The sequence below is a fragment of the Protopterus annectens genome, chromosome 9.part0 (genome assembly GCF_019279795.1).
Source record: "Protopterus annectens isolate FY-2018-M chromosome 9.part0, PAN1.0, whole genome shotgun sequence".
Lineage (NCBI taxonomy): Eukaryota > Metazoa > Chordata > Ceratodontiformes > Protopteridae > Protopterus > Protopterus annectens.
In genome coordinates, this window is record NC_056743.1 from 701570485 (window position 1) to 701597776 (window position 27292).

Here is a 27292-nt window from a genome sequence, read left to right on the forward strand (position 1 = left end):
TAATTAATAATTGTTAATGCACTTATCAGGGGTATAAGACTAGTTTGCAAATGTTCTTATCTTTTATTTTGTCACATCTTAACAGAAATTATTACTTGTGTGACACTCCACACTACTTAAACATTCTGTGCAATATCACAGATTTTTGAAGGCAGTTAAGGGTTGCTTGAGCTGATGAATCTGCCATTTTCCTGACTATTGGAAAAAATGGACACCTTACTTAACTGTATACTTTCCTTTTTTTATCTCATACCATGTAGAAATTATTGTTACATTTTCACAGGCATCACTGAATTCTGTGACTGTGTTTGTATGTGCCAATATTTCAGTTAAGCTAGTGAAGTACCACTCTTTCTGTGAACAGATACTTCACTGAGTCTTTCCTGAGTAATCCACCTTACATTTTCAAATTCCATGCTCCTGTTCTCATAGATTTCTCTTTAAATATAGTAGCCACCTGGACTCCATTTGCATAAAAATGTACATCACCCTCTCCTTTGTTCTTCAAGATAATACATGTGTAAGTATCTCCTTGTATGATTTCTGCTGCAATCTCTGTACCTTATTACTGCGATCCTCTCGAGTATTTCTCTCAAGACTGCATGCCTACTAAAATGTCACCTCCAGAACTGCACAGAGTACTTAATCTACAGTGCAGCCATCTTTTACAGTGGTACAACCATTCGCATGTATGGCAGGCATGGGATTGCTAGCAATTATTTCAGACATTGTACAGTCTAGATAGAAAGCATAGTCGAGCATTATTTGTGAAAGTTGTTGTGTGAGCAAAAGGCACTATCAGAAAAGTGCAGATGAGTTGAAATCGGGTAAACTGATTATATGTGTTACAGATAGGTCATGTCTGCAAAAGAATTTGACTTAATTGACCATTTAGGCACAGGAGAATAATATGCTGATAAATACATTAAAGGCTAAGCATATTGAATTTGGGAGGCATAAACTGAAAGGTGAATATTTAATACAGCACACAGTGATTGAAACTGTAGATTTATTTAAGGACCAGTGTCTATGGGTAGATCCACCAGTGAGTGTATCTAATCATATCAACCAATTGTTTAATGATAGTTAAAGAACTATAGGCTGTATAAAATGATTTATAAAGTCTAGGAAATTAGAAATGATGATGTCATTGTCTGTTAGTTACATTAGACAAAAACTGGCCAGCACTCCACATCTGCAATAACTAACATTTTATTTATAGTTATTAAAAAGCATGCAGAAGCATTAGAGGCATGTAATTCAAACAAGACAAACCAGTTTCAGCCAAAAGCCTTCTTCAGTGCCAAAAAGAATATACATTTAAATTAAAGCACACACACACACACACACACACACACACACATATATATATATATATATATATATATATATATATATATATATATATATATATATATATATATATATATGCATGCACACACACATCTTTGAGTCCAGGGGAAAACAAAGTACCCAATCTAATAATCCAACTCCATTCTTTCTTATTTAATAATTCATGCCACCCTAAATTATTCAATCCTTTAAAACAAATATGATCAATAGCAGTAAATCTAAATAAAGCAGTGGATGCTTGAGGGTATGTTTATTCAATGCATTGGATGTACGACAATTCCTAATATCACTAAAATGTCCAGAAACATACATTTTAAACTGTCTAGAGGTTTGTCCTATATAAAAAGCAGAACAGCTACATTCAACTAAGTTTATAACCTATTCAGAGACACAAGTATTCATACATAGAATATCAAAAAACAGAGATGTACTGGGAGATGAAAATTGTTTTACTTTCATAACAAACTTGCAGGCTGAGCAGTGTCCACAAGGAAAACTGCCTACTAATTGTATCCCTTCAATAGTCTGTTCTACAACTGGATCAAAATGGAAAACTTTTTTTTAAATGGTTCAAATAATTACCAATAGTTTTATATAAGAAAATTCACAATGTGTGGGTAACAGCTGTGCTAACCTGTTATCCAACAAAATTATTCCCCGATGCTGGTTAATTAGATTACAAAAAGCTGTGGAATTATGTCCAAAACTAGTAATCATACATACTGGACCATCTCACTTCTTTTTTACTCCATAATGTTGTAATGAAGATCTATCCATGGCGCTAGCAAACTTGTGTCCACAAAGGATATCATCCAGTTTATACCCTCTAGCTAGAAATCATGCTGTCATTTCTACATTATACTTATCTAAATCCTCAGCTGAAGAACAAATCCTCTTGACCCTTAAAAATTGGAACTTAGAAATTTCTTAAATGTATGGGGTGAATGACAACTAATAGCATCTAAAAGGGAGTTATAATGAAACTCCTTCCAAAACGAAGAAGTGGATAATGTGCCAACATTTTTAACAACCTTAACATCCAAAAAGAAGATCTGATTCATATTATAACTTAAACTGAATTGTACCCCCATTTGTTGTCATTCAAATATTGTACAAATTCTTCAGATAGGTAATATCAGATTTCCATACTATCCAACAAACATCAAGATAATGGCGCCTTTTGTCTACTTCTTCCAAAAAATATTATGGTTCCCACATACACACATTCATAGAGGTGTTTATAGTGAAACTAGCTATTTTGAATTGGGCTGTTAAAAGATTCCTTTAACTGGGCATGTGAAACTGCATGCTACAAATGCACGTGCACACACTCACAGATGCATGCATGCATATGCACGTGCACATGCACGCATGTATACAATGTGCAGTAGGCCCTCAGTTATAGGCACAAAAAGGAGTGTGGACTTCCTTCCTCATACTGTGTTCAAGAAACAAAACTGAGCATAAAATGAATGCTCCTTTGCTATTGCTGTTTCTGCATCACGATGGAAGTGTAGTCCCATCAGCATTTGTGCCAACTGTCAGATCAATGACTCTGAAAGGGATGTCAGGTTGGAATAATTGCAAATTGTTGATCCTGCAGACTTTAGCAAACTTTTTATTATGTTAAGAATAGCTTATTTACTATCCATTCATTTCTATATGCACTTTGTCTAACTGTAAGTCTCAGAGTGCCAAGCCTTTGGTGACAATCAACAGGTGCTAAGTAGTATCCTGCAGCTCCTGGAAAGAACACCAAGTAACCTTGAGAGAACACCATTCTGTCACATCTTTAGAATGTGGCAGGAAACAAGAGACATTTGTAGAAACTCAGTTCAGTACAGGCAGAACATGCAAACTCCACAGAGCCAGCAGCCAAACTGGGGAACAACATAATATGAGGCAGCAATTCTAATGAGTGCAGCACATTGCTCAGCCAACACCCACACCAAAATGGCCAAAATTATGGTTGGTGTTGCTATGGCAACATTTAGACTCTATTCACATACAGACAATTAGTCAGTAGCACAGTAAAAACTTACTTCAATACAGGCAAGGTTAAGCAATCTACAAGGGTACCCCAGCCCAGCAAGCAAGGGAGCCTAACATTAATGCTTATGAAAACAATGTACACTATTCTAAAACAATGTGATCAGGTGACAAATGACTGCCGTCCTCTCTTCTTAGATTACTCCATTACTGAGGTCTGATGACAGTGATTGAATGAAGGCTTCCTAGGTTCTCTTGTTTTTGAACCAGCCCATATAACAGGTAACCAAATCAATAAAAAAAGTGACAGACCCACTCTTTCACACCGAAGTAATTAACAAAGTTTAATATGTTTGCAGGGTGACTTACCATAGGAGGCTGTTTTACAGTAGATGATTCCCACAAAGAAGGTCAGTAATCCCACAACAAACACAGCTGTAGCAATGACCGTGTAGTAGTTTTCAAAGTACATTATGCCTGGCTCTATTACAGGAGAAAATAAGGTTGTGTTAATGACACTGCTGCTGAAATATATCTAAAATAAAGAGAGTCTGAAACAAAATATTTAACTTCACATAACTGTTTCAGTATTCCTTTTCTAATGGTTCTCCCTTGGGCAAAACTGTGCTATCAGTGGCCCAGTCTCATATTCCATTTTATCTCTGTATTAATACCAAGAATGAAACACAATTCTTTGTGTTTTATCTCTGTCACTGCAACAGTTATATAATATTTTTAGCTTTAGATATTCAGCAGCTTTTTGTGAATCACAGCATAACTGTACACACACACACACACACACACACACACACACACACACACACACACACACACACACACACACACACACAAAGGGATTAGATAGATTTGTATTCTTAAAGCCAATAGTATGTGTACACCAGAATTCTGCTGCCATGCTGGCAGAACAAAATCATTCACTGTTTAAACTCAGTAGTATTTCTCTTAAAATCAGTGTTTAATACAAAGCTCTGTTGGTAACGCTGTAACAGCACATGAGACATCCCACATAGCATAGATAAAGGAAGACAGTCCATATATGGAGAATCCTAAAGAAATGCCTTTAAATATACCCTTTGCTGTTATTTAATTGTAACTATAACACCCGAAACATAGGCCAAATGAAAAAGAGATAGGTCACTATGGGTTTAACAACGTCATTGCCTTAAATATAACAACAGATGAAAGATTTAAAGAATTATTGTTACAGAGGGCAGGAAAAACCACTAGATAAATAAGGCCACATTAAACCTAAATCGCAAGTTTACTGATGTACAAAACAAGTTAGAGAAGAACTTTGAACCAAGCGAAAAATCTAGACTGGATCCATGGCACATAGGAACAAATCCCTTACTGCAGCCAGCGATCTGGGTTTGATTATTGGCTCTGGTGGAGGTGGGGGGGTTGAGTAGTGAAGGGGCATAGCTCACTCACCCCTCATGTGGAGCTGGGAGGGTAGCATCTGCACACATAGGAAAATGCATTTTTTGAGTGATACTAAGGAAATCACTCCCTGTGCTTGAGGTGCTTAACACAAGGGAATGGGGTGCTTTCTGTCAATATCCCTTGTGGAAGTGAGGGACAACCATACGTTATAGCTCACTGCAGGTCTGCCTTCAGTTTCAGAAGTCAGGCATTCTTGGGGACCAAAAGGTTTCGGCTGAAAACCTTCGAGCAAGCCCTGATGGCTGTCTGAATGACACCTCTTCTCAGTCAACCTTCACCCTGATGATGGGGAACAAATTGACTGATTAGTCAGGAAAGGGCTGATGGCTGACTTGCAGCAGGTGCAGAGGGTATCAAAAAAAGAAACAGCTGAAAATATACCGTTTGCCATTTATAAGCATGAGGAGTACTATGGGAAAAGAAAATTAAACCATATGTTTATTGCACAAGAGTAAGGGCCCTAACAAGTAACTGAAGTCAGAAGCAAACAAGCAAGCAAACAAAAATAAAGACACAATTCAGAAATATTGCTCAGGAAGAGAGAAGAGGAAAAAATTAGAAATGTTACTGAGGAAGCATGCAGGGAAAAACATTTTTAAATTCAGATTCAACACTACAGAAAATCTTTAGGTGTATAAGATCACTAGAAGTGTTACAGATGCAAGATAAGAAAAATACATGAATGTAAAACAAGAACATTAACACAACAGACAGTATGAAAGAAGTATCTGATTATTTAAAGAATAAAGTAGTAAAACATGAGAGTCACAAGTCAGGTGTGTGAATATAACTGATGATAGTCCAGAGATGCAGAAACATGACATACACAATCGTCTCGTGGCTCATTAACAATGCATGTAACCATGCAAGTGTGTGCAGTGACATGCTTCTCTAGACAGCAGCAGCAGGTAATCGTGGGAAGATCATGTGGGACCAGCTCACAGCTGTAATAATATACAAACAACTGTAGAAAAAAACGTTGATTGAAAACAAGCCTCTAGGGTTGTCAGAGCGAAACCACGTGCACAGTTGGTATTACCTGTATGCATATCTATTATAACTCAAAGATCCATATATGCAGAGACATTTGTTGTGGAAGGAAGTATGACTTGGGGAGGAGAGTAGAGGCAGTAGTAAGGTCACAGAAACACACAAGCAAAAGACACAAGACTGCAAAGGGAGGTGGTGACAAATCCAGAAATGTAGAAGACAATGGAGAAGTGGGGAGACATGCACACAGATAGCAAACTAAAGTACTTAAAGTTAAAAAATGTGAAAGGCATACTGGGTAGGTGGGGTACAGAAAAATAACAGTATGTATCCACTGAAACCAGTTATGATATCAGCAGTTTGATCACTGTACCCTTACTATAATTCAAACATCATGAAAAAACGCAGCTACAACCATGAACAGATTTGAAACTAGTACCCTTTTCTCTGACATTCAGTTAAGCACTTCACTTACAATCTGTGTCTCAGAAACAGTAGCCTTAAAGCTATCAGTGAAGCACATAGTAGGTTATTGTTACACATTTACAAAGTGGAAGTAGAAAAGTAAAAAAAAGTATATATCATACAACCCAAAGAATATGTGAACCATCCACTCTGTTCACTGACACCCTCCCCATCACTTAATTTACAATCTGAGCCACAGAAGCAGTCATAGTAGAGGTGTCAGTAAAACAAATAGCAGGTGATTGCTTCCCATTTACAGAACAGAATCAGAAAAGTAAAAGCAATATACAACCAAAAGGGTATTCGAACCCTTTACTCTGTTTAGGGCTCTATGATTCTTTTTTTACAATCTGAAGTACAGAAACAGTTCTAGTAGAGATGTCAGTTTACTACATAGCAGCTGACTTTTAAACATTTACATTATGGAAGCAGAAAAGTAAAAAAAAGAAAACAACATACAACCCTGTGGGATTTCTACCCTTCACTCTTCTCAGTCACGAACACAAAAGGAAGGGAAACACCAGGTTGGGGGATGGGATGGGATGGGGAGTTTGCAGCTGTATTTTCTGCCAGTTGAAGCTCATTATGTGATTACTTTCCATCACAGGTACAATCACCACTGGGTCCTGACTCAGATGGTGGAGCCAATGCTGGACAGAGACACAACTCAAACAGTTGCCAGAGAAAGGGATTTTAGCCTCCAACTTCCTGTCTGTAATACCACCCAAAATATGTGACAGCTGCCAATAGGTGACAAAGGTGTCAGCTCTAATCACACTGCTTATGGGGTACACCTGTACTAGCATCCAGTGCAGGGGTATCTGAAGCAGGTGGTGCAGGTAGGGCAAGAGACGTGGAGGCAAACATGGCAGGCTGGGACTCGGATGTGCTCGGTGCTTCTGGTGGTGGTACTTCTGCTGGTGCAACAGGCCTTGTTAGTGGGTTGTGTGCATTTCACTACACTGCTGCATATAATATTAAAAGAAATGGAGATAAAGTAACAAAGAAAATAAATGTATTTAAGAAAGAAGATGGTGACAAAGGGGTTGGGGAAAAGTACAAATGCAATGAAAAACTGAAGTTCTTGTATATCGAGACTGATACAATTAAATAATATATATTTCTTGGACCAAACAAAAATTAGTTAATTTAACAAGGCTATTAGCAAATATAAATTCAAAAGAGAATTGAGTCAGCAACCACCATTATGTGTATTCTGAAAGGTCTGACAGATAGAGGATTCATATGATGAGCTATTTAGGCCATTAAATACCAGCCTGGATTCAGAGATGCTCCATTTTTATGTGTGAGACTAATGTATGTACAAAAGCAATAGATGTTGCTCAGGCATACATATTTCACTTACATGTGATAAGCAATGGAAATAACTTATCTTTGTGTTTAAATAATACTAGTCAACTAATAATAATGATCTTGCATATTTGACCCATGTACTGCTGTAGTTATGCTAATCAAACAGAAAAACAAAATTAAATATTTTTCATACTAATACCGGGGGGCGGGAATTAAACCCATAGCCGTCCTCACAATGTGACAGCAGAGCCTTAACAGCCCAAGTCAGCTGATCCAACTGCCCTATAAAAAGGGGATACATGCATGTATTACATTGTACAAGTAATAATGAGCTCAGCCCTAATTAACATACTCATCACAGCCAGACAGGTCAATCAGCATGATATATGCACCAGAGACACTCACACCCTCATCATCCTACCAAAGAAAACACTGTTGCAGGAGTTTGATTCCTGTTAAGGGTGACCTTTCTTCAGCATACTATATATGCATTATCCCTTGTCTGCAGCTTTGTATAAAATCATTATCATTGCCTATAGATCATTGTTAGGTCTTCTAATACTTCTGCAATACAGAATCTGTTTTGCCATTCAATTTCCATAGCTCAGCTGTGCCATCTGCCATTCCTCTCTATTTCTTGTTATTATGTTGTTGTTTGTCTTTCGGCTTTTTCCCGGTAAGGGGTCACCACAGCGGAACTCCAGTCCGCTAATGATTGGCAGTAGATTTTTATGAAACGCCGAGGTGCCAGTTCAATGCCCAACCTTCAACGAAGGCACACTCATTTATGCACGCATGTCTTTCGAACGCTACCCAACCGCGGGGAGGACATGCAGACTCCACACAGAAGGCACTCCCAAGCCAAGCCGAGAATCGAACGGGAGAACCTCTTGCTGTGAGGTAACAACGCTACTGCCGTACCACCACAGAATATCTTATTATAATCTTTCTAATTTTACATTTTGCTTTTTTTTTTTTTTTTATAGGCACCATATATCTGACCATATTCCGTCAATGATCTAGTTATGGAAACACACACTATACCTTTTTATTCATAACTCCTGCATAATGCTTGCTTAATATGAACATTAATATCATTTTATCTTCTTCCTTGATACGGTACAATTCTCTTTTGTATGTTGATAAAAAATGCAGTAGCTAGTATTCCTAGAACTCAGATCTCAGTTGCTTACTTAAATGGATAGGTTCTATCCAAGTCATATTTTTATTGTATTTCATGGCTCCTTATTCATAGGTTAGTACTAAGCTAACTGCCCTTGTGAGTCATTTTAAGCCTAGTCAATTATCCCTTGTGAGATTCAAACCCCGTACCTTGTGTTTATAAGGCAAACACCTTAACCATTAGGCCACCCTTCCAACCCCTATCTTATCTCATACTAACTGACTTATCTAAATTGACTTTTAAGCTATTCTCAGTTGCCCGGTCTCCATGTGTGTCAAAAGTATGTTGAACTCAGGTTGTCATCATTAGCATGCAGAGTATGTCATATAACATCAGATAACTGTTCCAGAGCCTTGGTCCTATTTGTTATAGGTAAGTAGGCGTTAATTTACACTGCTATGATCAATGTTATTTCCTTATATATTGCTGTAGTGATCTGTAGCTTATTTGCTTGTTAGAAACTACATTACTTGCTATAAGCTGCTCTGCTTTGTGCCATAACTGTGTGACACCCAGTCATGTAGCACACCAGTACAGAGGTTGTGATGCTGAGCTCTACTTCCACCTAGATTAGTACATTTACAGTACACTCAACAATGGCTATTTCCTTGGCAGAAGCATATTCATATCTAAATGCTTTGGATGTGGTTTCTGTACGCACACATATGTAGTACACATAGTATTCATGAAGTGGCCGATTTTCTTATCTATATATTTATCTAGGATACATTTATTTCCAATCGGTATTGCTGGTCAGTGCCAGGACTAAAGTACATATATAAATGATATCACTTGGTTACCCTTTGGGCAACTGGAAAGGAGTATTAAAGAGTTATGAGAACATAACAATGGATCTTCAATGATTGAAAAGGTCGTCAGGCTTGAGTTAGAACTATTCAATACACAGCTGAATGTGGAGACCTCATTCTTTATTACACAGTTCAGGTACCACTCTAGAATTGCATGCTCTGTGTCAGTAATGTGCATGCTCACAATCTGATCCAGGGCCAGAGTGCTCCTTCCTCTGTGGATATATGTACTGAAGTATGGTAAGAAACATCTCCAGACACACAGGGTGACAGTGTCGCACATTGCCCCGGGCTGAAGATGACATTTAACCAGAAAAGTTCATACTGTCATCTGGGCTGGAAATTCTTGATTTTTAAATTTATGTCAAGTCTTTGCAATTATTCACCTTAAACATGCCAAGTAACATAAAGACTGCAGAGTTTTTATCCCCTAATTTCTCTTTGTTAAAGTTGAAAAGTTGCAAAATGTTCTCGTACTCATTTTTAATAATTTTCTTCTTCTGGATATGCAAGTCTGTACATCTGTCTCTTTCTCAGTAATCCATATCTTATTGTTATTTTGCTTATTCTTTTTTATTAAGATTTGATTTTACCCTCCTACTGCTTGAAAACAAAACACAAAACAGAAAAAAAGTGTTTTTTATTTCTAGTTCATTAATTATGATAATTTGGTTACTGGCCCAACCTTAATTTTAGCAGTTACCGTAATGCCATCTGTCCAAGATAAGGGTGTAATAAAACTCAGATTTCCAGAAAAAGATACCTTAGGTTACCAGTCAGTTTTCAATACTCAATTTCAAATTTAAACTGATGTTTAACTGCATATTGACTAGGCACTGCTACAAAACTAAAATAAAATATCAAAGAGAAAAGGGCAATAAATAGAATACTTAAAATATATAATTCTCAAAAGAAAGGTCAAAGGATATGTTTTAAAATATCTCTTAAAAAAACATTAAGGTTTAGAGCAGACCTCAACCACATAAGGGGTTCAAATGATACAGCCCCTAAAAAGCAAAACAATCCTTGCTAGATGACTCTGGCTCTAACCTCGAAACTTCCAGCAATGGTGTGTTAGAAGTACAAGCAGGTTGACATTAGCTAAGAAGTTCCACAAGGTGGGAGGACATATGTTGTGAAAGGCAAGATGCATCAGGGCAAAAGCTTCACATGTAATGCATGACTGAACTGGTACCTGTGCAGACTCTACAACATGGGAGTGATGTGATGGGATCAAGATGCCCCATTAAGTAGCTGTTCTGTAGAATTCTGCACAAGTCACAGATGGTCAAGCTCAACATTTGGAAGTCCTGGGTGCAGAACATTAGAGTAGTCCTGCCATGAAGAGACCAGAACATACATAACCAAAGGTAATAATGCTGGCAGAATAAGGAATCTAACAAGGGAGATATTCCTTAGATGAAAGCATGAGGCCCACTGGTCCCTAAGAATGACACAATCAACAAATATCATCCCTAAGTTCCACACCTTTGACATGAATTCCAGTTTGTCACCACAACAGATGACACTGGAAAGAACACTGGAGCAGAATTGTGAATGGTGAAGTAGATGGTCATATCAACTATTGTGGAGGTATTGACAGTGGACTAAAACTGCTTCTGCATGTATGTCATCATTTGATTAGGATAGGACAGCATCTGCATTTTTTTAAATCCAGAGATTATTTGTGAAAGTATTATTTTGCAAAATATAAATATTTTCAAAAACCCATATGAGTTTATTAATTCCTAAATAAACGAATGAAAATTCATATTTGTATTAGTTACTCACCACTTTTTATTAAAAGAGGTACATAGGTGTGATTAATGAAGAGATCATATAATGCTGACAAAATATAGGCACAATAAAAATATCAATGGATATGATGACACATGGTAATTGTTCCGATAATCTGCTGCAACTGAAGCATATCAGAAGAACTGAAGAAAACTTTGGCTTCACTTTCAAAAGCAAATGTCAAATCCATACAGTACAAGCAGATTTTCATTAATCATTGTGTGTCAACTCTAAGAGAAAAGCATAAACAATGAAATAAAAAAGTAAAGAGAAATTCATCTGGAAGATATTCCAGAAAGTAATGAATAACTAACTAACTAAATAAATAACAAGCGACCCCTCTACAGGCAGCATTCTGTCCACACACTGAAGTCAGGTCAGAAAAACAGTTACTTGACATTCCTCACCTGCTGCTTGTTCTGCCTTTCAGTTACAATTTAATAAAATTACTCCAAACTCAGATTAATCTACCCAGCAGCCTGCCATCACCTACTTTCTGCTAATCTTAACTTTGATATAATCTCCGTGGACATTCTGATTAATCAAATAATCATTGTCCAGCTTTATATAACATTAGCACATGAAGGGCTCACTCATACCCATTAGGTATTGTTTTGTACATGTGATTCATCATTTACAGAGGTATAGAGCACTGTCAGTTACAGTTTCAAACTGTACTTGTAGATAGACTGTGTGCACTTAGCAAGTGAATAAGCACCAAGAAGTATCCCAGGTACTCATGACAAGGAGCATCTGAAGTATGTCTCACTATTCTGTGATACTCTTTGTGCAACAGACAGCTAAAGCAGCAATACTTTATTATCTAAATATTAATGAACGTAAAAAAGAAAATGTTTTTCTGAGGCAACTACTGATATTTTGCTTTGGACCTTATCACAATGGGAAAACAAGATATAACATTTTCTAAAAACAGTGGAAACTAGCATTTAATACTGTACTGTTCAATAAAAAATGGAACCCACATTATTAGTAAGCTAACCTTATTCTGTGGTAACAGGTGCTATTCTGAGAGAGTCACTGGAGGGAGTTCACAAATGCATCTGTGGCATTTTCCTTTGATATTTACGGCAATGGAGAGGTTAGTTAACTCTCTGGAAAACGCATTTTGAATTGTAATATTTTGTGAGTGAAGTTGTGGCAGTCTGGTTTGCATTTAATTGTGATGTAAAAGGTACAGCGTTTTAAAATAAAGTAGCTCCAGTTTTTTGATGTTTTTGTTTTTTTTTTTTTTGTGATGGCTCGGAGCAGTTTTGTGTGAGTTTCAGCATTAATGACAGTGTTGCCAAGGGATGCAATGAAGAAGGTAGGTTTGAGATGTGAGAAAGATTTAGGTAAGAAAAGAAGAAGCTTAGTCTTTTTAGGATTAAAGATGAGTTGGTTATTGGAGAGCCATTGTTCAATAGAATTAAGAGTTTTGGCTGAGGAGGTGAAGGTCAGAGAGGGAGTCTGAGGTAGAGATGACTGTGAAGTTATCTGTGTATTGTATAAGAGAGGAGTCCGGACAGGAGGAATGTAAGTAATTACTGAAGATATTAAATAATAAGGGACCAGGGACTGAACCTTGAGGAACATCAGTTTTGATGGGGAGAAGGGAGACATTGAAGAGAGCCATTTAACTGATTGCTGTCAATTAGTGAGATAGCTTGTGAACCAGGAAATAGTTGTAGTGGATAGGTTTAGGTCAGAGAGTTTGGAGAGTAACATAGGATGAGATAGGGTATTGAATACCTTAGATAGGTCAAGGAAGAGACAAGAAGTTAAGTTTGTTATTGTCTCTGGCAAGGGAGATTGAGTTTATAAAGGAGATGAGTGCAGTAGTAGTGCTGTGGTAAGGACAGAAACTGTGTTGTGTGTTTGTAATTAAGTTTTCTTTGGAGTAAGTAGTCCAGGAGTTCCTTGTGTGGACATTTTAATAGTATTTTGGACAGTGGGGACAGAATTGCTATAGGCTGGAAGTTGGATAGTTCTATGGAGTTGCCACCCTTATGTAGAGGTATGGTATAGAATTGTTTCCAGATTAAGGAAATGGTGGATTCACTAATAGATTGGTTTATAAGAATAGAAATGGGGTAAGCTAAGGAGTTAGCTGCTAGTTTGAGGAAGAAAGGAGGAAGGTTGTTCATGGAAGGAGAGCAAGGCTTCAGCTTGAGAAGGAGGTGTTATATATAGCTAGTAGAAACTGGTTGCAAAGAAAAGGAATTATTGTTGTTTGTAGGGGGTGTAAGTGGGTGTGGGAGTGGGAGGTCTTCTTTGATGAAGTGGGGGATCTGCGGGGTTAGGGGATCTAAGGGCTTGTTTTAGATTGCTAATAGAGTTAATAAAATGGGAGTTGAATATGGTAGCAGCTTCTGCGGAGTGTTGGTTGGACAAGAGTTTGGAGATGAAGGGCTACCAGGGTGCAGGATTTGATTAACAGATTTCCAGAATTTTTGAAGGTTATTATGATGGGCTGTTTGGGGGTTGAGATAAAAGTTTAGAAATTAAAATTTCTAAAATTAGACTTGAGAAAATAAAACTATGTAGAAAAGCTTTAACAGAGTCCTAGAATCCAATGCCTGTTATTGAGAGTACAGAATAAGTAATTATTAGGATTCATAGTTGTTCAGACAGAGCAAAAAAATAAAAGCTGGGGCAAGGTCATGGGAGATGCACATGGGAGGCAACTAACTTTATACTTAGAGGGACTCAGTGTATGATATGTTTTTTCTTTGGACTCTTTATGCACTCAGAATTAAAGATATAATAAATGATTGAGTTATTTTATTTCCCACTCATTGCATGTCTCATAGCTCACTGCTCCAAAGACAGTATAGTATTAACCAGATGTCCAGATTACTGCAAGTTGTGGAACATCACATGCCATACCGTGCAAATGAGTACTCTGAAAGCTTTTAATAACAGACAGCATTCATTTTGCCAGTTTTAATGCATGCATTGGTTCTTTTAAATGATTTTTAAAACTCCTAAATTCTAATTTCCATAATTTTCTAAACTTGCAACAAACAACTGGACCAATTATCAGTCTTGTTTTTTTACAAACAGTTGTACGTTTAACTTCCAATCCATATCTATCTGCTTCCAGATTTCAGTAGGTTTCTACTTCAGTATAGTTTGAAGTAATAGGTCTTGATTTACCATGATCTAGTCATCATGGTCTGCAGACACAACACACATATCCTGGGAATTTTACACCTTAGTTAAATTTGGTTGTGTTCAGTTGGAAAAATCATTACATTTGTGTCTGTAGAGATATCCACTTATCGCCCAAGAATTCCTTATTTCTCTGCTTAGTATAAGATGTGATTATAAAGAACAAAAACTACCAACTTACTCCAGTGCACTAAAAGAGGCTGCTCGAGGCTGATGTGGTTAATCATGCAGGTATAGGTATCGCTTATACGTGGTGTAAACTCCACTGAGGTACGGATCTGATAGGTCCAGTCACCATTCGGCAATACTGGTGTTGTGTGAACAGATTGGTCGACCACCTCGCCATTTTTTATCCATGTGACGGCGATATCTGGAGGGAAGAATCCTCCAACATGGCATATTAGTGATGCACTTAAAGCTCTAGTTTTGGGAACAATGGTGTTTATTTTTGCAGAAGGTTGTGCTGTAAAACAAACCAAAAAAAACATTGAATGTTTCATTAAAACCAAGGCAAAGCACAGCTTTGTAAAATGCAAGAACATATGTTACATTTTTTGGCTAGGCTTGTATGGGTCCTAGGGCTGATAGCCTAGTACCTACCTATGAACCTATTGTATATATGCCCTGATTTGAGCAAATATTTATACTGATAGTATACTCCACATGGCAAATATTTAAAGAAGTGAAAAAAAATAGTAGTCCAAAATAATTGTGCCTATTCATAATTAATTAAACTATATTATACAATATGCTGACACTAATACAAAATGGTTTGGCTTTTAGGTTATACACTACCACTAATTTCTTAGCCATCTGACTTCTTATTAGTCATCCAATAATTTCTAGATTTTCACTGATCATCACAGAGTACCACAACACTTTTAAGTAGACCCCGGGATTCATGAAGCTCGGCGCATGGACAGCGGTAGGCTTGCGCCGACAGTGCGGCATGAAGATGGTGCAGTAGCGCCAAATGCATATTAATGAAGGCGCACTGCTGCCACAGCCACATGCACAGGAAAGGAGCGTGAGTGCATAGGGCGTGTCGAAGTGCCGCACGGAGGCGTGGAAATGGCAGCTGTAGACGTGCAACCTAAAATGCTTGCATATAACAAGTTGCAAGATAGTAATCACATCTGTCAGTGTCCGTGGATACTGAAACGTATGCAAAGCATGCAAGAAAGTTCCTGCGAACACAAAGTGAAGAAGCAAACACAAATGCACGGTAGGGAATAATGGGTCCCTATCCCGTGAACAAATGACATGGAAGACTGTGTGGCCATAGTCCAACGCAGTGTAGATAGCTATACTAAGTGGAAGTGAAACGCATCATATGTTAGCGAGCCACCAGTAGGTACGTCCAGCCCAATAGTGAGGGTCACCAGCTGACCCATAATGTGAGGGAGGGTACACAGCTGGGCAGATGTGTCCATAACAAAATACACGATAAATGTAGATATCTAGCAACCGTATGTCCGAATCATATCCCACAAGGCATGTAATAGTCACATACAAAAGGTATGTCCGTATTTCACATACCAAATGTGATAGGAAATAGAATAAGCATGTAAATGAAACAGAAGGAGCATATAAACAGCTACAACAATAAGGAAACATGTAGGCTGCCAAAATCCAGAAATCAGCGGTACAAGCCGAACTTGCCAGGATGTGTCACAGTTGAACGGGTAGTACCTGGGTATGCCAACCATGTAATGAAAGTTAAGTATGGGCGTGTACCTATGTGTGTGAGGTATAGCACATGGAAAGCAAACATGGCAGGGTAATCCACACAACCATACAGGTACCTGACACATGTAGGGTATTCAGTGTGTTACTCTGGCCGTGTCATGGGCCAACAACCAAAGCAGTGATATATGGGGTGTGAGGAATCTGTGTGTGTGTGTGTGTGTGTGTGTGGGGATGGGTAATGGTACAATCCTCCAAGGCAATACTGTGTTGTATACAGAATAGGTGAACCGGAGGTGTATGAGGGAGCAGCGGGTGAAGCTGAAAGAAACACAAACACATGTATAAACAGCTGCAATACAACCAGACAGGCCATACTGTAGAACACAATCCCACAAACATATGAATATTGAAATGTGCGATACAAATGTATAGACATGTCACCGGCACATACCCACAGATTGTTCCTGATGGAGCTGGCCATAACAAATGCAACACACCTGGATGCATAATTGACTACCCAGCATCCCCTCCACATCACACAACCTGCTCCCGTACCTGAACGTCCACCAAATCCAGCCATACTTGGCCTACTGGTTTGGTGCAGCCACAGCTACACATAGTGACCACTACACATATGTAGTAGGTAGTGTCACCCTAGGCAGTTGCAGGACTGCACACTATGTATCCCTTGCATGTAAAACCCCCAGCACATTTTCATATCGCCAAAAAGATGTTCGTTATTTCTCTTCTTGTGGATCGGTCCAATTTTTGGATATCCCTCATGGGATACGTAACCTGTGTAAACATTAGAATGGAAGACACAAAGTCCAGTCCAGTAGATATCTGGACACAAGTTGGAATGTGCATTAGAGGTGCACGACACTGTCCAGCCCTAAGTGGTCATGCATAACCTACTACCCAGGATCAAACACCTGCCCGTGACGCACGTGTCCCAACACGAATAAGCGGGAGAATATATGTTGCACACATTTGCATAGTGGCACATGGTATAAGGGTGATGAAGGCACTGACGTAAAAAGGATACCCCTGATCCACTGTGTGAAGGACAATTAATGTGTGTGTAGGTGTGACCTGAACAACAATGGTACAATGCCAAATGTCTTGTGACCACAGGGAATAACTATGCACCATACTGCATGTAACAGTTGCCTAAAGCGGTCACGTCAGAATAGAATAAATGTTATTTGTACAAGAAACAGGCAAACAACAAAAGTGCAAAAGGTATAAGGCTTACAGCTAGGAAACAAATGACTGTTCTAAACCTGCAGTGACCATGGCTGTGTTGGCCCAAACATTCTGGTGTCCACAGCAGGGTTGTCACCTGTCCTGCTTTGTGAGGGATAGTCCATCATTGGACAGTTGTGTCCTGACAAAAGACATTTCAAATGGCAAATGTCCTGGGATTGTAGGACACAATTATGTCCCATATGTTATGTAATAGTAGCAGAAAATAATTATTGCAGTATCTACAATACCTAAATGTTACAAAAAACAGAATAAGCAAATAAACCGCTACAACAATAGGCTTTTATGTAGGCAAATAAGTAAAGTTCTATCCGTTGTACTGACCATGGGTATGTGTTGGCTTGTAAAACCTGGTGTGTTCCGAAAATGTCCCATGTGAAAAGGTGCCAACCATAGTCACCGGAATACAGCACAACCCGTACATATGACAATGTCAACGATACCAATGGTCAGAGCATTCACACAATAACTGGCCAGACCCTTAAAAACTCACAAAGCCAGTGCCCTTTGGGGGAAAGGTGTTGAATGAGAATGACTACTCACAACAATGAAGAGTACTAGATGCGTTTAACTGCAGACAATTAGTAGTATTACGAATCTGTCAACATGTTCCAAGTTAATCGAACTAATATGGTAAAAGTGTCTGTGATTGTCCCTGAGTTGTCCCTGTCACTGTAGACACGAGTCCCTGAGTATCAGAGAGGTCTGTACACAGACGTACACCAACCAACTGTCCCAGCTGTTGACTAGACTATTGCATACCTGTAGTGATTTCATAACAGATGTCCAGAATAATATTCATTGTATGTATAAATGAATGAAATAGTCAAATGGGAAGGGAAGCATGACTCGGCAGACAGCTGCGTTAACAAACCCAAGTCACATGTCAGCATTGCAGAGTATCGGTTCCCATGTATCAGGCAGATGGAAGCAGATTGTATGAGGAACACGCATATAATATGATTACATCACTGGACAGGCCGCCAAGTCCGTACAGTCGAACAGCTGCCATTGCAAAATGATTACACAAACCCGATACTGTAGTCATGTAGTCCGATGTAATACGCATCACAAGGGATCACACACACCCAGCGTGAATGACAAATGTAAGCGGAAATGTCGGAGAGCGAGCGGCTGTAAGCGTGTTTGTCTACCAGTATGCCAGTAGTGCCCTGTCAAAGAAATGTGGAGTGTAAACGTGTATAAGGTGCTGTGACCAGAGGTCAGCAGTACTTAACACTGTGCAAACCCATGCACAACAGCTCCCACCTACTGGACTGTGCCTTACCCGGTTTGTATCCAAAGGCATCGGCCTGTCCGCAAACAAAGAACCGCCCTATACACGTGATGGTAGAAGTACCCTGTGCACATAGCTCATGTGAATTAACAATAGACCATGGCATATGTACAGACAATAGACCACAAACACCATACAGCGCAGACATCCAACAGTATAGCAATGAACTGGCAGATATGTCTGGACCACTGGTGTGTGCATGCCTGGCCATCCTGTGTTTCCAGTATGACTGTTGCACATGTTGTAGACTGACAATACCGCTATGTGTGTGAGCATGCAAAGTATGGTCAACTGTATTGCATGTGTCACATGTCCAGATAGTTAGTACTGTGTTGCTGACCCCTCCGTTCTACACAGACAGGTGACATGCTGTGTCTGCAGGGTAGCTAATGGTCATGTGGCATTGACAGTTGCTACATGTCTGTATAGCATGGGGGGACATGCAACCACAGTCCTACACAGCACCGTGGGTGGTGCACATGACACTCACATGTGTAGGTGTGACGGGAGGCACAGCCAACAGTTGTATACATCTGCCACTACTGTACTGGTCTGCTGGGTACTCCATGTCAGTGTGTGGACCTACCTAAATTGCTGGTTGGAGGGATACCAGAGTACGTCATTTCCCAACATTAATTACCAGCACAGTGGTGTTGGACGTCCTATTACACATCCTATATCAAACAGCCTGGCCTGCTGTCATCTGTGTGTGTCATACAGGGTTGGAGTCAGTCATTGGACATATCCATAGGCCATTGTATATCATTTGTCTGTATTGGTCCACATCTGTCCAGCTGCATGGAACGTGTGTGGGCTGTACCAACACACATGATGGTCAGCCCATAATCTGCAGTGGGTAGGACACCCTGTGTACTACAGGCTACCATTGTGACCCCCGTATGTGCTACAAAGGTCATGGTGCCACTATGGATGTGTACTGTCTGCTGCCCTAACATTTGGCCACCACAGTCACTGGTATGCTCACATACATACCAGAGCAATGGGTAAGTACACATTCTAATACAACCGCCACTTGTTAGGTCAATAGACATACCCTGGTTGTGTTACGGACTTGAGGATGGTGCTGGAGTGCTGCCTATGTCGGATGCACACAGTACACCTCCCATACATGGCCGAGCACAGGTACTGTCATGTTTGGCATCCATTGTACTGTGTGCGGGTCAGAGAGGGGAAATCTGTGGGTACCTACTGTGTCAGTGCATATGCCGTGTGTTGCCTCTTTGCCAAGGGCAGGTCATACTGTGCACGGGCTGTCGCCGACTGTGCCCTACACAGGTAGTTTCTTCACCAAGTCACACTGTGCCTGTATAGACCTTGGCAGTGGTGTTGAGCTGTGTGGCCCTGCCCCATGCTGTTTCTGCTGCAACTGTTACTGCAGGCTAACATTGTGTAGCATAACAAATAACATAACATGTATGCATGTAGCTTGTGAATACTGCAGAGCCCCTACAGATGTGTCCAGATACCAGAACTGTGAACCAAGCATCCCAAACACATGCACATGTATATGTCTTGCCTGTGCATCCGCCTCAGTATGGTGTGAGTGTTCAGGTGTGTGTGCATTGCTGAATGGTGTTATAAGCCACTACACCAGTGTTTACCTAGCATCCCCCACTGGGAGACTATAGGGGATGTCCACATAGGCACTGGTGTGCTACAGCTGTGTCAGACGCCATATATCGGACACATCAGAGCTTCCATGGCAGACAGCACACACATTCAATCTCATGCCCTGGCCATCGCATAGGGCCTAGCTGTTGGAGGGTATGCCCCTGCACTGACTGTATGCCCTATCCTGCTCCCTGGGTGGTGCTACATGTGCAGGCTATAGCACCCAGTACCCCAGGGTACTCATCCATGTGGTGGAACAGATTCATATTGCTGGTCCACTAATCACGTATGTGGAGGACCTGTATGTGCTCACTAGCATGTGTTGACATGGCATCTGTGAAGTGGTGCAATACTCTGGATGCAGATGCCTGTGAGATACCCATGATATCCCCAGTTGTGCTGTGTGAGGTACCTGTGGCTAGTACACCTAGGACAACACATTCCATGGTATCCACTGTGATGCGTTCCCCCCGGCCTGTGTGATGTGTTAGGCACAGGTCAACAAGCTGCTGTAGGAGGTCTCTGTCCACCCCATAGTGCTCCAACATCCCCAGCCCATGTAGACCCTGGTAAGTCACCCTCGGTCAATAAAGTCTTATGTCACCCCAGTAAGGGTTGTTTGGCAGCATACACATCCGCACTGCCCCAGCCCCCTACACATGTTGGTATATGTTGCCTGCTGCAGCCCGTGTCATTTGGTTGGACTGTGTCATGAAATGTCCCTGCAGGTATACACCGGTGGTGTAGAGTGTGGATGAAACATGTGTGTATGCTGCTTGCTCGCATTAGTGTACTGTTCATGTGTGGGCTGGCCATGTCATCAGCTGATTGTGCTGATCAACACCTGTTTGTGCAGCCTAGACACCTTGACTACCCCACCACTGCTGTCATCCCTCCCAACATCACCAGGCAGGTATAGATGCACCCCTAGCTTAGGTTTGCTAAGGCAGGAGCACTCCCGAGGCACAGTTCTGCAATGTATGTACAGTAATCCTGACCCCCCTCCCATGCTATCAACTATATGCGAGACCTGCACCTGGCTGACTACACACATACACTCCAGGGACCAGCAGCACACCCTGGTGATAAATGTGATACACCATAGTCAACCTCATCTGCATAGTATAGTCTTCTAATGAATAGTTATATGACCCATACCGAACCTCCAACATATTAACCACTGCTCAGTGTCGCTCAGATCCACACACAACTGGCAACAGGTACCTTACCGTCACCATATTCCAGCAACAAAATAACTGGTGTCTACATGACTACAACCCGTGGCCCTGCACATCACAATGTGCATTAACACCACGCCATGACAGATATACATAGATCCCAGGTTATCACGTACAGATCATCCGGCACAAATAGTCAATAGTGCTGAAGTCCCCAGACATATTTTCACATCTATGTCCACCTCTACATCTACATAAATCACATATATTATTTGTAGACATATATACATGGACATATATATATATATATATATATATATATATATATATATATATATATATATATATATATATATATGTATATATACATACACACATATACATGTACACATATGTAGATATGGCATTTATGTCATAACAGCGAACCACATGACAGCAATGCATTAGACAGGAATGGAAAGGAAACCACATGTGCCACCTGCATCATGTAGTGTTGTTTACATCAAGGCATGTGTGTTATGTTGCGTCACATGGGTCAGACCATAGCAAGGGTAAGAGTAGGGCTGCTGACAGTTACTCACCAGACCTATTGATGACTGTATGTGTTGACAACCCAGTGTCTTGGCAGAATATGCGGGCTAAGGACATTAAATAGGTCAGCAACAAAACAAACTGGACACATCCTGCAGCTAGCCACCCACAGATACCAGCACATACGGTATAACTGCCAAACACACACCTGCCATGCCCTGGAATCGAGCATCTACCTGTCTAGTCTACCACACTACAGCATTATGCAGTAACCGAATGCGCTACCGAGTTCAGGCATCACCGCACTCCCACAGGCATACTTCTAGGCGGATGACATCATCCGCAAAGGCAAAGATGCCGATAGGGAATGTATGTGGTGTGAGCCATCTAAAAGCATTACTCTGTCCCCAGGCAGCTAGAAACACACACACACACACACACACACACACACACACACACACACACACACACACACACACACACACACACACACACAGGCACACACCTGGCAGGGCTGGGAGTCGAACACACACCTAACTACCTTATCACACTACAGCAATACACATTTACAGAACGTGCTACTGAGATTACTGAACACAGCACTCCCAGAGGCATACTTCTAGGTGGGTGACATCATCCGCAAAGGCAAAGATGCTGATAGGGAATGTATGTGGTGTGAGCCATCTAAAAGCATTACTCTGTTGCCAGGCAGCTGGAAACACACAGACACACACACACACACACACACACACACACACACACACACACACACACACACACACAGGCACACACCTGGCAGGGCTGGGAGTCGAACACACACCTAACTACCTTATCACACTACAGCAATACGCAGTTACAGAACGCGCTACCGAGATTACTGAACACAGCACTCCCAGAGGCATACTTCTAGGTGGGTGACATCATCCGCAAAGGCAAAGATGCCGATAGGGAATGTATGTGGTGTGAGCTGTCTAAAAGCATTACTCTGTCCCCAGGCAGCTGGAAACACACACACACACACACACACACACACACACAGACACACACACACACACACACACACACACACAGAGGCACACACCTGGCAGGGCTGGGAGTCGAACATACACCTAACTACCTTATCACACTACAGCAATACGCAGTTACAGAACGCGCTACCAAGATTACTGAACACAGCACTCCCAGAGGCATACTTCTAGGTGGATGACATCATCCGCAAAGGCATGGACGCTGATAGGGAATGTATAGAGAGTGAGCAGTCTGAAAGCATATTACTGTCCCAAGGTAGATGTAGACACACACACGGCAGTGGTGTGATCAGGGCAACCAAATATCTACGGAGCACTACGACAACACTACATAGATATGGGACGCGCCACAGACAGTACACCCTTCAAGACAGTCAACCAGTGTGTTCAATGTAGGCATCCATCATGACATTGTAAATGGACATCTGTTGCCTGGATGACCACCATCACTATACAGGATGTCAATGGCCATGCCCATACACAGAGGCACATCACCAACACAAGGTGTTACTGGGCATGCCCACACGCTTAGTATCACACGTCCGTTTGGAATGTACTGTGTGTCCATCTACACAACGGCATACTGGGCATGCTCACACACTTAGCAGTTGCAAAGTGCCGTCTTGCATACACACGGATTCTAAACACAGAAGGGCGCAGTTTGGAATGTACTGTGTGTCCATCTACACAATGGCTTACTGGGCATGCTCACACAGCAGTTGCAAAGGGACGTCTTGCATGCACATGGATTCTAAACACAGAAGGGCACAGTTTGGAATGTACTGTGTGTCCATCTACACAACGGCATACTGGGCATGCTCACACACTTAGTTGCAAAGGGCCGTCTTGCGGTCACATGGATTCTAAACATGGAAGGGCACAGTATGGTGTTACTGTCCCCACGTACATGAAGGCCACTCACATGTACTGACCAGTACACACTCAGGAGCCATCACAGATGTCTCAGGTGCAGATCACAGAGGTACACACCGCAGTCTACAATGTAGCCCTCAGACATCACCATGTCATTGGACCAGCAATACACAGCCATACATTACCCCAACACTGTGTGACTCATGACCAGTGGACTGTACATAGGTCTACAGCAACTGTGCAGACTACACATGTACCGGCAGGGTTCCATCATGTGTTATGCATTGCAATGATACCACTGTAATAACCAGGAGCCCTGGATCTTACACAGCTGTGACAGATGACTGTCGCTGTACACCCAAGAACACACATGTTTGGATATGACATACATGTAATTGCAGTGGATATGTGCATGGACCACACACACAACACATATGTACATAGCATAGTTTTTGCTGTCCTCCGTGCAGACAAGTGGCTACAGCAATCACACGGATCACAAATGGAAGGTGGGTCCATGGCTGTTTAATGCTAACAGTACATGAGGTAGCAATGTTGACCGAGGACACATTCCCTCTGTACTAGTTACCCATGACACCCATCATATCATACAACAGTCCATGTGTTATGTATGTCATCACACATGTCCACCAATTGCAATGCATACAAACATGACTACATGACAGGCATGTAGGACCAACACACATGTACAACTTGTAGTGCGTATGCAGCTACCATGCATGTGCAGTAGCTGATGTATGTAACTCATCTGTGCCTAACTACAACATGCAGTTGCAATGCAGCCCCATCATTGACACCTGTATATGGTGACATACTGACAGTATGGTAGGATGTACATCACGTATGGATGGATGTGTACATAAAGTGGTGATCCACCTGTGCAGATGGATGTTTGCCGGGGACGGCTCACAGGTGTGTCACATGCCATTCTACTATTACATGTGCAAACAGTACGCTATGTTACTGTTACTTGACGGTGAAGACATAAAACCTACACAGCGGTCAGGTGTTACTGACTGTATGTCACTTGACACCTGTAACACTTACATCCTCCCGTGTGCATATAGCAGCACAATTGCCAGACGTAGCATTGGTACACATAATGTGGCCAATACTGCTGCATGTCTGTCAGACGTATCATCATATAGCAGGTGTATCATTCACAGTACTGCCATGTGTGTTTGCTTGTGTGACCATATATGCCACATATGGTGGGGAATACATCCCAATTGTTACACACCCCTGTACACTGTTGTAGAGATCTGTACATACTGCAGTGTGGAAAGCATGACGTAGGCAGGGGTGGTGTGTGTATCACACACATCAGCTATCCGTATGTGTATGACATTTGTGGTCTCCACAGTGTGTGTGTGTGTGTGTATGTATGTATGGCTGTCTGGTGCATGAAGTGAGGGTGTATGCTACCATACAGAACACACAAGATCCCTAACCCCTCATGGTGATGCAGTCTGCTACCCTGTTAATGCCATCGGTCTCAGCCGTACTGGCTACCTGTACATGTTCTTTCTCTGTGTCGCATCGTGTGGGTGCACAGTACTGTGAGGGTGATGACCACATAGGCAGGGGTCCTCACCTCAACACTATGGGGTGTGCATTATAGTGTTGTTGACCCCGTGAGTGTGGGCATGTTCCTGTAATGTGACAGGGTAATACTGCTACACAGTGAGGCCTCATGCTATCAAGTGGCCTCTAACGTTATCATCGGCCAGACCGCTGTGTACAACCCCTGCACCATGTCAACATACCTGTGATGTGACCTGGTATGGATGTCACGTCTCTAGCCACTATAGCCTATTAAACTGCCCACATGCTTCTGGATCAGTATATCTGTGGACATCTGTGGTATGTTAGCCTTTCCAACAGTCAGGTTGAGGCTATGTATAGCATGCTGATATTGCCATACGTGCCTGCGAGTACACCACAGTTTTACATGGGAGATTGCAAACACTGCTACCTGTAGGCATATGCAAGTAGACCATAAGGAGGGAACCAGGGCATCATTACCAACATGCTGTTACTGTTGTTACCGAGGCACATACTGTGAACATATAACAATGCCTGCTAAACCTGTACTACATGGTATGTCTGGTGCATGTTAACAGTACACAACTAATGCAACATACACTTCTCTCACTATTCTGTTCACCCTGTGCATCAGACCATTTGAGCATGTCCCTGCACCGATGGTGTGGATGACAGGGATGTGGCACAGACGTCATCATATGCACAGGGTGATAATGTTTGCCAGGGGTATAGGCTGCACCAATGGATGACATCATGTGTGTGGGTAAGGGCCAGTGATATGATTGGACATGTCTGTTCAGTATGCATGTGGGTGTTGTGGTGTCCTACAGATGTGTTTGCTGTGTGCGTGTATGTGTGCACACAGTTCTGCCTTTTGTGAAGCCTACACAGGGGTATTATTGACAGCTCCAGATTGTACAGACGAGGTTGTACAGCTCACTGTGCCCGGCCATGGCTATGTGACCTGTGCCTGCCAGGGGTTGCACGGGCACTACCAGGCGGAGGTACAGATTGGCTACTGTCCGATGACACATGTCCACTGGAACCGTGTCCCCACTGAGAACATACAGGGCCACATCCACATGGCCTGCTGTGTCCAGGTGTGGACAGCGCAGCACCAGCTGCATTGCTACTGCTACCGGCACTATGGGAGCGGGCATGTGAGGTGGCACGCTCATGTTGACCTGCACTGGGTGGTGTAGCTGGCCTATGTCCACGTGGCCTATGCCTCACTCCTACCAGATGTTCCGGCACAGACAGCTCACGCTCGTGGATTGCCATGCCATGGTCAAGGATTCCGACCATGTCACCCAATCACCTGTCCAGAACATCAGCAATCTACAGTTGAGCATTTGCCAATGCCTGCATGTTGTCGTTTAGGGTATGGATGGCAGCCCTCTGCAGCCTCTGCCCTTCTCTGTTCTGCCATTCAGCATGTGCCTGTGCCGCCATTACAGTCTAGAACATGAATCTGGTGATACCAGCTTCTGCGCTCTGTCCTGCAGGTGCATGTCTGCCAGAGGTCCTCCTACGAGCAGCACCAGCCACATGCCTGTGTGGCACATCTGCAGTCATTACACTGACACCATGGTGTGGACACACACCTTCTGTAGCCACCACACATTCCTGTTCCACGCTAACAGATGCTGACTGGCAGCAGAACTGTGTGCGGGGAAGAGGGAGACATAGCTGGGATG

At 41.7% G+C, this 27292-nt stretch overlaps 1 protein-coding gene across 2 annotated transcripts in view; it reads right to left on the reverse strand.

The window, feature by feature from the left end:
• LOC122811465 (class II histocompatibility antigen, B-L beta chain-like) overlaps positions 1-27292 on the reverse strand; it is a 98176-nt gene that overhangs the window by 13541 nt on the left and 57343 nt on the right. For both annotated transcript variants that reach the window (XM_044083320.1, XM_044083321.1), the window contains exons 3-4: positions 14717-14998; positions 3712-3825 (exon numbers count right to left, since the gene is read on the reverse strand). In XM_044083320.1, the coding sequence (XP_043939255.1) occupies positions 3712-3825; positions 14717-14998 (396 nt within the window). The remainder of the gene's footprint in view (positions 1-3711; positions 3826-14716; positions 14999-27292) is intronic.